The 15,552-nt window shown below is 43.4% G+C and overlaps 1 protein-coding gene across 1 annotated transcript in view; it reads right to left on the minus strand.

The window, feature by feature from the left end:
• cblb (Cbl proto-oncogene B, E3 ubiquitin protein ligase) overlaps positions 1-15,552 on the minus strand; it is a 43,080-nt gene that overhangs the window by 21,912 nt on the left and 5,616 nt on the right. Inside the window, exons 4-5 of the mRNA XM_080013450.1 lie at positions 6,622-6,768; positions 1,625-1,781 (exon numbers count right to left, since the gene is read on the minus strand). Coding sequence (XP_079869576.1) covers positions 1,625-1,781; positions 6,622-6,768 — 304 coding nt within the window. The remainder of the gene's footprint in view (positions 1-1,624; positions 1,782-6,621; positions 6,769-15,552) is intronic.

A 15,552-nucleotide genomic window follows, 5' to 3' on the forward strand; every position in this document is an offset into this window, starting at 1 on the left:
AAATAGTAGATAAATGTTAAACTGTGGAGTTAAACACTGTATTCCTGTTAGATTACATGGGGAAACACAGTTCACTTTCCAAGACGCTGAACAGCAAAACGCCGATTGATCGTTTCCTTTAAAGCGACCGTCCAGGTGAAGATCATCCCTCCATATTCCATGTGATGTGAAGTCACAATGTGAAACCGTTTTGATAGAGTTCGACCTTTAAATATTACGTGTTTTATACACACACCTGGATTCATTGTTGCGTAGGCGGCGTAACACGCAAATAAGAAAAGCCGACGTCACTTCCGTAAACAAGACGTGGAACCTTCTGAAAACTTTGAGGGTGATTGTCTCGTAAACACAGTTTGCCGGACCCTCGTCATTAACAAGCCACAGCTTTAAAAAATATCAGCGATTCACACAAGTGACACCTTGTTTTGAAGCTCTGATTCTCCACTTCTAAATTATGTGAAAAATTAAAAAAGTGAAACGGCACCAAAAGTACTTAAAATCTGCGGTGGATCACATATGGAAACTATGTCTGGTCAAAACAAAAAACAAGTGTACGGAAAACAGATTAAAAAATATATATTAATCTATTAATACTTTATTCACAGTCATATTTTTACACTGGATGAATAGAGCGAAGTATTCTGAGTGAACCATTTCGCTGTGAGGGCCCTCCTCCGCCTACACATGCATCTTGAAGCCACATGGTCTAGAAATTTGTCATGGCAAAAGACAGGCTAAAAAACCCAGATAAATGAAATTAATAAAATAAACATATCCATATCCCTGAGCGAACGCAAAAATAGAACAAACAATTGACACAGCTGGTGGTTGGGGCTGGGGTAACCCACTTAAACAGGCAGTTTGACTTCAACCGACCTTCGGTACAGGAGGTGTGATACAGCCGGGCGGCATGAGCAGAGCCTCCAGAGTGACTCAGCACAGTACAACACAATATGTGTGCTGTACCGCAAACAAATGATCTATCACAGACCAAATAAGCACAGAGGAGTCTTTTTTGTTTAAATGCTTGAAAAGCTTGACATACATAGAGAATGAGCAGGCTTGCCCCCTCACCCGTTCTGGTGCCACTGATGTCTTTGTCACAGCGTTATTTGCATTAGTCACACTTGTTGACACAAAAACTCACTAACAGGAAATCACTGGTCAACGTCACCAGGTTTTTTCAGCAAAGCGCAAAATAATATGAATTGTATATGCTCTAATGTGTATTGTAAAATTCATCGTACACAGTTTCATGTTTAAGACGAAATATAATTTCAGAATCTATTTAGAATGGTGAGATTTTCGACGAGATTTGTAAGGCTGGTTATTGAGAAGTATCTCCTGATTTGATTCATTGCCGATGCAAAGGGTCACAATACAATTCTATATCAATATATGATTTTATAAATAATGAGAATTGCGACCAACATTTCTGTGTGACATACAATGTATATCACAAAAATATTTCCTGGAACAAATACAGTGGTCTATTACAGAAATTGACCAGCCTAACTTCCAAACAATGTACCAACATTACACTTTGCTAAATCGATTTAGATATTGAAACAATTGAATTGAATCTGAACACAATAGCGTGTTTGTTGTCCTGGGAGAGACCCACCTGAAAGAGGCGCGTGAAGATGTCAAACTCAAACACGGAGATGTAGTCGTTGCAGGTGAGGTCGATGGTGGACTTAAGGGCCATGGCCTCCAGGCCGGAGATGATAAGATGCACTTTGTGAAGGCACTGCCGGAAGACTTTCCATGGCACTATCGTCCTGCAAGAGAAGAGGGACGGTTGGATGGAACAACGTGAAACAAGTGCAACAATTTAATCAATGGAAAGCAGATGGCCGTGGGAGTCTAATGACTAAACTGACACATACTTTCATTGTTTCTCTGTGTAAAGTGAGATATGGGGGGATCAATCCTGAAACCATGCAAATAACAGGAAATCAATGGGTGAAAGTCGGGAGCCCTATTCATTGTTTATGTTAATAAAACTATGTTGTCACGAAAAAATATGTTAACACTATAATGAGGGAGGCTGGGGGAGTGCGCTCACAGTCAGTAGGGAAATGTGAGTGTTGCGTGGCATCTGGTGATGCTGAGGGGTCGTTAGCGGTTGCTGCGGGGTTGGGAGTGGAGGACTCCCCACTGGGATCTTCCCCGGTCACAGTGGTGTCCTCCGTGGATGATTTACACTAGAACAGACGCGGGGCGATACCCGAAGCGGGGCCTTTGAGCGGGTGGTTAAAATCGATGGTGAATTGGTGTGCCCAGACACCACGCTCACTCACGGCTATTTCTGGGTGATTAGGGACAGGTTACATCGAGTGAGCAGTGACACTCAGTCAGGAGAGGAAATAACCCAGTTGTTGGTTCCGAAAATCCGCCAGGAAATGCTTTTCCAGGCGGCTCACCATAACCCGATTGCCGGTCACCTCGGGCACAAAAAAAACACTGCAGCGGATAATGGCCCGCTTCGATTGGCCAGGCATTTGGGCAGATATGCCTAAATGGTGCGTCAATGGAGTGCCAATTAGTCAATCCTCCGGCTACACCAACCGCGCCTTTGAGGCCCCTCCCCCTAGTTGAGGCGCCGTTCGAAAGACTCCGTATGGACCTCATTGGGCCATTAGAGCGCAGTGACTGCAGGTAACATTTTGTGTTGGTCCTAGTGGACTATGCAACCCCGGTCCCCCGAGGCCGTGCCATTGCATGGTATTACGGCCAAAAAGTTGGCGCAGGCACAGTTTCAGGTCATCTGCTGAGTCGGGATTCAAAAAGGAAATCCTGACCGACCTGACCTTTTCGTCACGTACACTTTGGGAACTTTACGAGCCGTTAGCCGTCAATTCAGGACTACCCCTGTGTACCACCCCAGACCAATGGCCTGGTGGAGCGGTTCAATAAGACGCTGAACATGGCTCGTAAGCTCCAAGGGCTACTTGCACGACAAGTAGCCCTTGGATTTAGCCAAGAGCTACTGGCATATTCCCTTGTTTCCAGAGTCCAAGGAGAAATCGTCGTTCTCCAGTTTTACAAATTTATACCGCTTCCATTCAGGTTGTTCGGAGCCTGCATCCGGTCCTGCATCCATACGCGGCATAGGCCACCGCCTTCTCAGATTACATAATTATTCACAGTGACACCTGGGGTCGGCACATGCTGCATGTGGGCGCAGTGCTCAAGTCCCTGAGGCGGGCGGGGCTCACCGCCAACCCTAAGAAGTGCGCGGTTGGGCGGAGGGACCGAACGGTATCTGGTCCGACCCCAGATAGAAAAAAACGCTGGGGTCGCGACCCACGACGAAAAAGGAGGCAAAGCAGTTCTTAGGGCTGCCAATGCAGTGTACACCAAATTTTTCTCCTCCTTTCTGCTTGCAGACCTGGCAAAAAATTCCTCCGCCATCATCTTCTGTAACCCTAACCTCTAAAGCCTTCTTTTTCTCCCTACTCCGGATCCGTGAGTGTGTAAGTGTAATCTGACTCCTGTAGATTGTGCTGCAACTCTGCTGCGCGAAAAGCAGAATTAAAAGTGGCTCCACTTCGGGAAACAGGCAGGCAGTGGTGCCGCCTGCCTGTCCAACCCCGAGCCGGCCCGCGGTGACGTCGGCCAATCAGAGCCGGGACGGAAGCAGCGGTATTGTGCCCCGCAGCAGCAGCAGCAGCAGCAACAGCAGCAGCATGATTTCTCAGATCACGGATATAAACTCAAAATGTCAGACAATATTAGCAACAAAAATACTGGGAGAATCATGAAACATGCTTGTGATTTGTAAGTTCAAAATCGAAAGCTCATTTCGATTGATTTTCGATTTCTAATCGGAATTGTGACACCCCTAGCTCATATGATCTGGTAAGGACACACCAGATGTTTCCTTGTTGGGTGAAACCCATCGGAACAAGCGGAAGAACAAAAGGAATATTAAGTTCAAACTGATGAGAACAAGGAAGGATAAAGGAAGGGAGTGCATGTTAATGCAAGCATGTGAGCATCTGCATGCATGTGTGTGTGCACAAGCGTCACCAGATTGAGGTGATGACCTTGCCTCAGCTGTGCATGTTGGTGAGACAAAGAGCGTGGAGCCACAGCACCTGATCTCAGCAGGTGTGTGTGTGTGTGTGTGTGTGTGTGTGTGTGTGTGTGTGCATGCATGCGTACATGCGTGCATGCGTGAGCTTTTCTCATCAAGATCTCAACATCCCTCAGACTGGGCACAATATTGAGAAACAGCATGGGCTGTTGTTAAGCATAAGAGACAGACCGCCCCCCTTAATAGTCCATCATAACCTGAAAGAAACAAACCACAAAAACAATCTACTGTATCTATGTATATCTGTATATAGCCTATCCTTTATACATAACTCTATTCCCTTTACTTCTATTTTGTAACCCCACTCTGCATTACCTTTTTGAGTCTTAGTTTATTTTTATTAGATTTTATTTATATTATTCTATTCAGTAACTGCATTACGTTTCAGGAATCAGTTAGTTGAGTTAGTTAGCTAGGTAGGTTATTAGGTTAGCTATTATATTTGGTTTAGTAACGATTGTGTATAATCTCCGGGTGCCTTGCAAAGACATTTCACTGCAAATATGTATAAAACATATATATATATATGTATGTGACAAATAAACCTCTTGAAAACATTGTTAAATGTTTTGTATCATTTCAGCTTCATTTAAAACTGAACGGCAGGGAGTTTCACTCTCCTCTATAATGTCCAGCGGTGGAAAGTAACAAAGTTAAAGGATTTTGTTGCTGTACTTGAGTTCATTTTTTGAGTATGTATTAGGCTTGGGCCGACGTACGATTAAATCGTCTATCGGTGATCGACTCCATCGATCGCGATTGACATTGATGACAGAGGTTTTGTTTTTTGTTTTTTTATCCGACAGGAAAGACCTGAGGATTGTGCAGTTTACCCTGTTCTGAAACTGGAGCGGCGAGAGGGAGAGAGAGAGGGAGAAAGGGGGCGGATCCTCCCCCTCTCCGCTCAGAGCTGTCCAGTAACCGCTGGTGATCGCGTCTCACTTCCCCTCTACAGTCCCATACAAAGACTTTGAGGGGCAGGTGCTCAAAAAAAAAAAAAAATGCCTAGAACCAGCTCCGGTTCTAGGCATTTTGCCACTCTGGGCAAACGGAGCAGCACAGCGGAGCCGCTGTTCATTGGGAGGAGATGCCCTGTGGGCGCGCCCGTGATCTGCACTCCGCTGTGCGCACATCGCAGGTGCGCCGAGGCTTGAGGTTCATGAGTTCCTCATGAATATATCTTGCCCAGACAATCAGCTACCTCGACACCCGTTAATAAAAGAAAAAAAAAAAACAAGAAAAAAAAACCTGCCCGATAAGAAGGGCACCGTGGGGTCCATGGGGCAGGTGCTCAGGCACCCCCCTGCACGTACCCGCCGCCCTATATTCAAATCTTGTGATTATAATATAGCAAAAAACGTTCACCTAACTCAGAGAACTGGAGCAGATTTTTTTTTGTTTCTGCTCCAGACACCAGTATGCTCCGCCTCCTGTGCCTGTCTTTTTATTTTAAATATCAATTTTTGTTTGTTTCCTACATGCATGAAAGGACATTTTTAAACACAACTGAGTGAATGAACTGTCCAAGTCCTCACTCTGCACTGTTCCAAAAAAAAACCTCCGTCTCCCCATTGCTTTCCATTGCTATGGGACTTCATTTGGCAAAAAACTGGATATTTTTGTGTAAATACTTTACCTGTAAATAATAAATCCTGCACTTCTCGAATGTGGAGAACGCATTTTCCACATTATATTACATTCTATGCACGCCAACCCCACCGCGCGCCCCCCGATAAAATCGCTGCCTCCAAGCGATTGGCAATTGGAATTTTGCCCGATCGCCCAAGCCTAATATGTATATTCGGTTCGACTTCTGACTTGTACTCCACTACATCTCACAGCAAATATCTACACTTTTGACTCTTTGACTTTGGAATCAGGGACTGGATCAGTAAATCTATTCACTATTACTATAAACTATCTAGGAATGTTCATGTGTCCATATCCTAAATGACTATGACACCACCTATACTATATATCCACCTGTATATTCCAAGGTGTTTCCTGGGAGTTCTTTCTTGGACGGAAGTGGTCAAGACTTGGGGATGCTGTTGATTTGCGTAATGTGGACAAGTGAAGCCCTTTGAGACTGTACTGTGTACAGGGCTATAGAAATAAAATTGACTTGGCTATACTATTTTATTTTTCAAGTGTAATCAGGATATGCCACTCATCTGCAGAAAACATAGGTAAAGTTGACACTTTATGCTATATTATAGGCTAGGTTATATCAGTGCAGTGGATATGACAAGTACTTTTAATATTGAGTAGTTACTTACTAGTACACTTTAGTGCAAGTGCTTAATTTAAAATAATTGTACTTAGAAATTTGAAATGTCACTGTCTGTTTGACACAAATCATTGCACCTCTAAATTGAGGCATCTCAATTTCTTTTGAGGGTCTTACCGACAATCCTATATAGTAGAACATGCAAATATGTCACATGGTTAAAAATGGCGTGGGAGCGACAGCGAGACACCGAAAGCTGAACAAAAACTAAATTTTAAAAAATCCTCACTTTTCTCCAAAGTATTTCCGCCAGAAGTCGGCGGCGTCGGCCTTGGTGATCCGGAAGGTGTCTCCCTGGAACTGGCCGCCGGGGAAGATGGCTTTGATCTCCGCCAGCATGTGGCTGAAGATGAGAGACAGCTTGGTCAGATTCCTCCTGCAAGAGAGAAACATGCGGGAACAGATGAGAAGAGGAGAAACCGTTAGTCGAGCTCTCAGAGGCTCCGACGATCACAGTCTGTTCACATTCTGGATATACAAAAATGATGCAAGATGTGCAATTAGGGTCTTCGCTCGTTACGAATACATATGGAACAGACATATGTACAACAGAAGTCTAGCGTACTGTAGCAGAGCTTTATATGTTTTGAAAAGAGAATAACCTGTAGCTCCCTTGATTGTTCATTGTTTTGTCCGCAAAATGATTACGAAACGCAACCGAATGCGAGTAGGACGAGGGTAGAGCTTCATTAATGTGTTAAACACTGCGTTCTCGTTTGAGAAAGAATAACTGCCACAATGAAACGGACAAACTTTTTCTCAACTGGCACACTTTTGCAAAGTTCACTGTCAACCTTGGCTCTGGCGTCATCTCGGATTCGCTGGGCTGACATTATCTGAGCCGTGCACGAGCTCTCGTTCGTCTGATGCAGAAATTGAAATGCATCGTTCTATCGTTTCCAAATGGTAATGTGCATCGGTGTGACGCTGCCGTTTCAGCCATGTGTGATGTGTATTGTACAAATTTATACTATCGTTAAAAAGTTGGCGTGTGCAGCCCTTGTATGCATGTATACATTTTGTAGACTGGTTAAACCTGGAAAACAGTTACAAGTTATAATTCTAAATATACGATGGACGCACTCCAGTGTGCAACAGATTGCCCACAATTTTGTACTTGACAGATTATGCCCCTTCAATAACTGCCCCAGTGGCACGGACAAGCAGTAATTTTATTGAGAACACTTCTAAGAGTACAATAAGGATTAGAGTTGCCCCTCCAACCGGCTGTCGACCAACCCCCGAATCATTCTGTTGCTGGAAGATTAAATATATATATATATTGTTATGTTGTGTTGTTATTGTTGTGGTTTAGGCAACAAGCGCCAGAATCCTTAGCTTAGTGCTGGCTGTATTAGTCTTACACAATTGAGCGATATTCTTTGATCAAGAAGGAATTAGGTAAGGACGTGCCAGAATGGGTTTTTGGCAGCATTTTTATTAGTTAATTTTTTGCTTTGTTCAGAGAGACAGAGAGAGAGAGAGAGAGAAAGAGAGAGAGAGAGAGAGAGAATGCTGTTTATTCTCTCATCCCTCTCCTCTGGGCTTCGGGATTTGTAGAGCTCCCTGTGGGATTAGAGCATGAGCTGCTAAACACTCTAGGGGATGCATACACACACATATACACACATATACACACATTTACACTTGCTCACACACAAGCCAGGATGACTTTGCTCAAGGTGTGTGTCAGTGGGACAAAAAAGGCTGTGGGGTGCTGATAACAAGCTTTACGGGGGCAGTGTGTGTGTGTGTGTGTGTGTTGCACCTTGAGCACATCATCTCAACTTTTAATTCTTCGTCTTTAAAAACTTGCCCAACAAGCTGAGCACATTTATCACAACCTTATCACAACTTGAGCAACTTTTTCCAGTTCTCGGAAGCGGAGAGAGGATTTTTTTTTTTTTTGCGTACGTATTATCTACGCTAATAATACCGGCATGACACAGCCTCTGTAATGGGAAAAACAGAAACAAGATGTCCCACTGTGGAAGTCGGAAGTACTCGCGTTGACACCTCGGCCAGTTTATGTGCTGTGGCTTTTCAGGCGCTGCCTCATGGGACAAATTGCACAGCCAAGATACTAAGGTGGTCTATTGGGACGTATCTGGCCGAACCATATGCACCACCAAACAGGGGTCACATTTCTATACTATAATACACTGTGGCTCTATCAATACCGAACTACTATATTGCATGTAGTATGTGAATTTTGGCGGTTTGAGCGGAGGTCGATGACAACTTTTCGGTGACGATTGATGTCTGTCCTTGCGTAAGGTCTGTACTTTCTCTCGCCATCTCCAGGCTGGCAACAGAGCGACTTTAAAACACTTCAACACAAGACAAAAGATCCACCACCTTTCCCGACAAAATTTCTCGTCTATGAATAACACACGGATCCTGTGATTTTTGGAGAATTGTTAGACTGCTGGTGAACTAAGACCCACGATTTCTCAAGAGTACCGTTATTTTTTTAATGTAAGAAACATGAACAGACTGCTGTGGACTATGATCCTTACACCTCGTAGGAATTCGATTCAGCAAATAACACGTCGACTATTCATTTCGACTTGTGCAAATATTTGTGTCCTGTGGCAGCAGGTCAAGAAGTAGCCAATCCGAAAGCAAACAGCAATAACTTAATCCCTTATTGAAGTGCAAATGAATGCAGTGTCATCATGCAAAAATGGCTCCGACACTCCTCGGCAAGCACTGGTCCTGGACAGAGTACATTGAGATCCTCATAATTTGTTTTAAACCAAGGTTAATTATAAGTCTACTGCGAAGGGAGATTCAAAGCTTTAGGGAGGGACCGCTGTGCTGCCTAAGCAGTCTCACACAGCCAGCAAAAAACAGCCATTTTCAAGCCCCTGTTGTTCCTGCGCGCCGTGCCCTGCAAATCTGTCTGGAACAAAAGGAGGCACAGAGCAGAACTGCAGAAGCAGAAATTAATACAGAAAGTAACTGCAGAACAGGCAGGGCAGCGTCAGACCAGGTCGTCCGAGTGCGATGTAGCCGAGGGAGCTCATTGCGTACTGCTGTCTGAGTCTAAATTCCAGGCAAATAACTGCAGTCACTTTCCACGTAGATTTAGATAAGACATTGTCAGAACGCGCAGGCTGCGTGGCGCCGATTTTTGGGTAGAGGATTAAAAGTCTAATTGATCAGTCGTTCTGCAAGTCCGTCGTGTGCCTGCACTGCACAACAAAGCCAAGTCTGTTTCGGTGATTTCATGCTCTTCCAGCAACCATAAGGTCTTTAATCAACCCAGGAGCCAGCCCTGAAGGTTAGGGTTGGGGTGCAGATGCGATGGGGGTGTGTGTTGCAGATGTTTACTTAATAGCTGTGATCTGAAACCAATGTCAAGCCTCGTGGAGGAAGGGCAATCAACTTCCAGACATTCTCAAAGGAAAACACAAGGACAGGATGTATTCTCATAAAACGCTTAGTAAATACATCTTAAAAATAGGAATGCTTTGGACATCTTTGGCCGACTTGCCATGCGAAACAACTGCTCTGCCATCAGACAAGCACAGCGTTTTTGCCAGTGTGATCAATGAACATCAAGTGAAATTGGCGGTTATTTGAGAGTTCACTGCCCATTTCAATAAAGTGTCCTGTGGTTTTGGGAGATAGGTCATGCCTACACCATTAGACTAAGTGTGGGAAGCAGTTTTTTAATGACCAAAAGTGCACACAAAGCCAGAATCTGAATTGATTAGGGGCTAATGCTAATACTACTCAAGTGACATAACAAATACTCAGCTATACAATGGCTGAGTTCTTCTCTTAAAGCAATCAAATGTTTTCAATTCACTTATTTTCAATGTGTTGTCAGTGTACCTCCTCTACTCTTGGTGACTCTCATCCATTCATTCATTAATTCAGGGAATTCATATTTTTAAATATTGATATAAAAGATATTCTTGGAAAATGAGCTTCCCTGTGATTTCTGGCCTTCGGTAACCTGGTAGACATTTTGACAGCATCAGTCACATAACTATCGCCTGGGATTGCAATGACTTATTAAAAAAAAAAAAAAAAGGATGGAAAAAATATTAAAATACAAGGCTGTATCTGTTCACTAATGTAATTGTGTCCTTTATGGAATGTGGGAAGGATGCTGCATCGATAGCTGGAGAAGTACAATGCAGACTGGGTTGCAAAACGCACTCCATGGATGGAATGTGCGAGGGGAGAGGGAATCCACCTGCCTGACTATGGTAGGGGGTGGCCTGGAGTTGGACACAACCAAGCTGCTTTAGTGGTTAGGGGTTTGCGGTTAAGCTAAGAGGAAGTAGGGGTGTTGGGGCAAGATGAGGAACTACTCTTTTGAAGGGGTGAGTACAGTACTGGATCCATAAAAGGCCTTCTAGAGCTTAGACACAGCAGCTACAGTGTATGTATGACTAGATGCTTTTTGTAAGGGGATTGAGATGTGTGTGTGCGTGTGTGTGCGTGTGTGTGTGCATGTGTGTGTGTATGTGTGTGTGTGTGTGTGTGTGTGTGTGTGCTTTCATGCGGCTGAAGGAAGAGATAGGGCGAAAGCAGCCTGGCCACAGCAGATCATAATGGCTTCACCCGGGAGCTATCACACTAGATGAGATGTCTATCAGGGCACCTCCTAGCAGTTACCCGGCAAGCTGCTTCTGCCCTGGGCAATCTCAGCAGCAATGAGGCAACGGAGAGAGATGCAAGCGAGTAGAAGTAGAGAAAGAGGAGAACAGCAGGTGGGGAAAAACGTTAGAAGGTGTGTGGGAGCGGAAAGACTCACACAGCAGAAGGTGGGCACTCAGTCTACAGAGTCACTTATTCAGTTGTTTCTGAGGACCAATTATAGCATAAATTATTCAGCTGATTGGAGGGCGTTCGCCGGGGAAAAAGAGCCACCACACGTTGTCCATTAAGTTAGAAGGAAAGAGAGAGAGGGAGGGAGAGAGAGAGGGGGAGGGGGAGAGAGAGAGAGAGAGAGAGAGAGAGAGAGAGAGAGAGAGAGAGAGCTCTTAAAAGCCTTTTCATTTGGAATGGAAGGGAGGAAGGGGGGTGGGGGGCAGCATACAGTTGGGACGATCAATCAAACAGTAATAAAAAGCAGGAAAGGTGGTGAAAAGCAGCGAGAAAAAGGACTCGCAGGTCTTTTCTTAGCCTATCCATCCTGTTCCCCAGGAGCAGCGATTGCATAATGGATGGTTTAGGAAGAGGGGACTCTCATGCCTCGTACTGGGAACCCAAGAAGCGTCCCAAAACGGCTGTCTAATGCTGAGAGAATCCAGTCGTAAGGCTTCCAGGTGCTGTGTGAATTTCCAATTAAGCCTTATTTGAAATACATTTTGTCATTATTGTAAAATAATATGCAGTTAGACAAAAAAATAAATACATATGAACAGCATAGTTAGAACAATAGAACAGTTTTAAAGTAATATCATTTAGGGCAGTGGTCTTCAACGGTTGTGCTACTTTTACTTTTGGTGGTAAAATTATTAATTTGAAGATTTACAGCTGCATTGTTTGAATCAATAATCAGCTTAAAGCTAGCAGATTCGGAGCTTTTGGGGTTATGGTGCGTTCAAAAAGCTCAGAATTTTCAGTAACGCACTGTGTCTCTGACAGACATAACTGGTGCATGGCTTGACTCCAATAAAAACACATGGTAAATGGTTTGTATTATTGTATAGATATTAAAGAGTATCTAAAACCCTTTCTGACATTTATGAATTTCACTGTATTTTTTCCCCCCAAAACAGACCAGTCACGCTGTCTACTAAATCTGAAGTAAAAACAGGAACCGTAAGCATCAAAACTGAGTATATAAATAAAAATAGGTTAATAGGGCATTATATAAATATGTCATTATAGGCCAGGCTTAAAATGCAACAGAAAGGTATGTTTAAAAAAAAAAAAAAAAATGTCCTGCTCTGTTTCTCTATCCACAAAGGTTTCCTTGGGACAAAAAAGTAGAAGACCCCTGATTTGGGGGAAAGCAATGCCCTTAAAAAAATATTATTTCTACAAAATCAGCTGTAATAATTAAGAGATTAACCTCCCAACTTCACTCCCACTTCCCCCGAGATATTTGGATTTCACTAAACCGATCCTTAAGAGTCACAAATTCATTTCAACGAGTGCATGTCAGTAAGTAGAAAAATGACGGTCACCGCAGTCGAAATGCAGGGGCTCATTTGGTTGGGCCCCCACGCTCCACCGCTTTCACACCCCACCCATCCCCAGTGCGCTCAGCTTCCTGGTTCCTTACTAACACTCTTACGTTTCCCCACTTCCTTCTCCACTTCCTCCCCAGGTGGCTTGGCTTTCTCTAACTCTTTACTCATCGACACGGGCCCCGTGTCGATATGGAGTGGGGTGATACTTCCCTCTGACATCACTTCTTCAAGTTGTGTTTGGTCGCGGGAAATGTATACCAAACTGGTCGCACCGCCACCAAGAGCAGCGTGGGAAAGAAAAAAAGGTAATCACCCCCACTCTTTGAATATGATCCTTCTGGCCATTAGTGCATCACAGAACAGCGCCAAAAACTGTAAGTACAACACTGAAACAATCTTGGGTTATAAGAGCAATCCATTTTAGGATTTCAGCCATCAAACCAGCAGTACAATAATCTTAATTTGCACCAACTACACCACCAACAGCACCAAGTCATACTGATTTACCTTGCTTATCAAAATGATCTGTAATTCCTATCACATCACACCAAAATCCTCTAACCCGACAGCTAAATTGCTTACTGGAGATTACTCTTCTACTAATAGAAAGTTAAATGGAAGTTGATGAAAACAATTGACAGGACAGACAGCAAGAGATTAAAACATTTACCCGAAGACTCTAAAGATTTATACGCTGTAAATAGTAAATGGGTTCCTCAAACTTATTTTATGCTCCGTGGTCAAAATGGTATTTCATATTCCCAGCAGTTTGATGGACTCGGGTGTGGAGGGTGCAGTGACCACTTTCCGTCAGCTGTATTGGCAAAAAGCAGAGCACTTCTAATTCATCTGATTTAGAGACAATTACTTTAGGAAGCTGCTAAAGGCAGGCTTTTCAGGCCTGGCTATAAAACGCCCTTCTGTGCAAATCACTTGCGAAATTCACTGTAGCTCGCGACGTCCCAGAAGGCCACAAAAAAAAAAAAAAAAAAAAACTTCAAACGGCAGCCACCCGGGCTCATATAAAAGTGTCCACCACAAACCATATGGTAGGATGTAAAAACGTATTCGTGAAACTTGCCACAAGCAGCAACTGAAAGGCAGCGCAATCTACAACCAATCAACTCAAATCAATCAAACAACGATGTTTGAATATAAATGATGTGTTCCATCGGACCAACATTATTGTCAGAACTTGTGTATCTGAAGCATTATTTCTTACTAATTCAACTTAATAACAAAAGGAGTTAGTAGTAGACACATTGGCTGAATTAGTTACTCGAGTGCCAAAAGTAACTGGCAGCATCTTTTGAATTACCCTCCCCAACATTCAAAACTCCTGATTATACCGCATTTATTCTGACTTATTGAGTTTTTCCTATGAAACGGCTTTGGATGAGGACATTCTAAATCAAAAGTTTTTGAAGCCACAGAGACTTTTATTCACTTAGCAGCACAATATGTTTACAGCTCGCTCCGGGCATTTTACATCTCCTGCAGTGAGTTGAGCCCCCGCTATAGGAGTTATGAAGGCCACAGCTCTACAATTTGTCAATGTCATTTAATGCTGGTCTATGCAGGACTCTGTTCTGAGGCTTAATCTAACACAGACAAACCCGGTTAAATGAAGAATTATATGGTCCGTTTTTGGTCACTTTACTGTCAATATGTTTGACGGATTGACTGGATTACATTATCAAGTGGGGGAAGAAAGAAATTCCCTAAACTCAGCAAAAACTCTCCTCCAAGTAAGTGACAGGGGCTTTTGCTGATTCCCCTTTTGCTTTGTGCAGAGTAAGAGTCCAACTGTCACTAAGGGGACTATAGGTGCCAACATTGTTTAGGAGGGGAAAACAAAAAATAATAATAATAATGATAACAATAATAATAATCACAATAACAATAACAATAATAATAAAAGAAAAATCCAAATAATCCAATTTCCCTCATTAAAAAAAATAGTACAGGAAATCCACAATTCTGATTCCAAAATAGGCAACAATGGCAAATGGCAAAATCATCAATTGCTACTTAACATAGGTGTAGGATGTTGAAGACCTGCTAACATATATAATCTAGAAACTAAAACTGGCAAGTGAACAGCAGATTTGCAGTCTCTTTATTCAGAACATACCCGTTTGTAATTATTATTCTAAAATGTGTAACCCGGGAGACTTAGTTAGGAGGTGGGATCAGGTGGTCAGACGCAGGGTCTGGGGTAATCAGGGACAGGGGGGTTAGTTGTGGTGGGCTAGTATTAAATTACATCAAATGGTGTGATAGGGGGTGCCGTCTGGGGGTAAGGCTTGGGGGTGGGTGGCCAAACATCAGTTAATCAAGCGTGCGAGACGGACGTGTGCTAGACAGGCCATGACAAAGACAGAGTCCCCGGAGCAGGCAGGATCACTAGATGCTTGATCACTCAGCTGGCTCTTCAAAGGGGAACAATTTGTAGGACATTTTAGAGCTGCATTTCAAAACCACATTGTGATTCTGCTCAGAGTCCCTGATATTAGGGGGGGAGAAAAAAAAAAAAAAAAAAAAAAAAAAAAAAAGGTGAGGACAGAAAAGCCTTTCTCTCATTCCTCTGCCCTGGCAAAGCACATGGAAAAATATTGATCTGGACTTGAAAACTGGTCTGTAACGAGGGCTGCAAAAGGGAGAACGGCGACTTAGTGGTTAAACCCTGTTTGTTTTTTGCAGCTCATGCAGTGCACACCAAATGCTTCATCTGCCACAGTTTTTCACTTCTGCCCCCGCCCCCGGCTGAATCAGACAGATTATTTTGCCCACATAGAAGAGATGGCTGCCCACACAACCCCGGTTGTTCTTGAAGAAATCCCGCCGGGGCTTGTGTGATCAAACGTTAACAACAAATGGCAGCAGGGTGAACAAATGGTGACATTTGCGGTATAATGTTTTCAGTATTGTTTGAGGCCAGTTTTGAACAGAAATGGAACATGTCTAGAGAGCATGGCTGTATGATGGGAAACAGGCTT

The sequence above is a fragment of the Zeus faber genome, assembly GCF_960531495.2.
Source record: "Zeus faber genome assembly, chromosome: 14".
Lineage (NCBI taxonomy): Eukaryota > Metazoa > Chordata > Actinopteri > Zeiformes > Zeidae > Zeus > Zeus faber.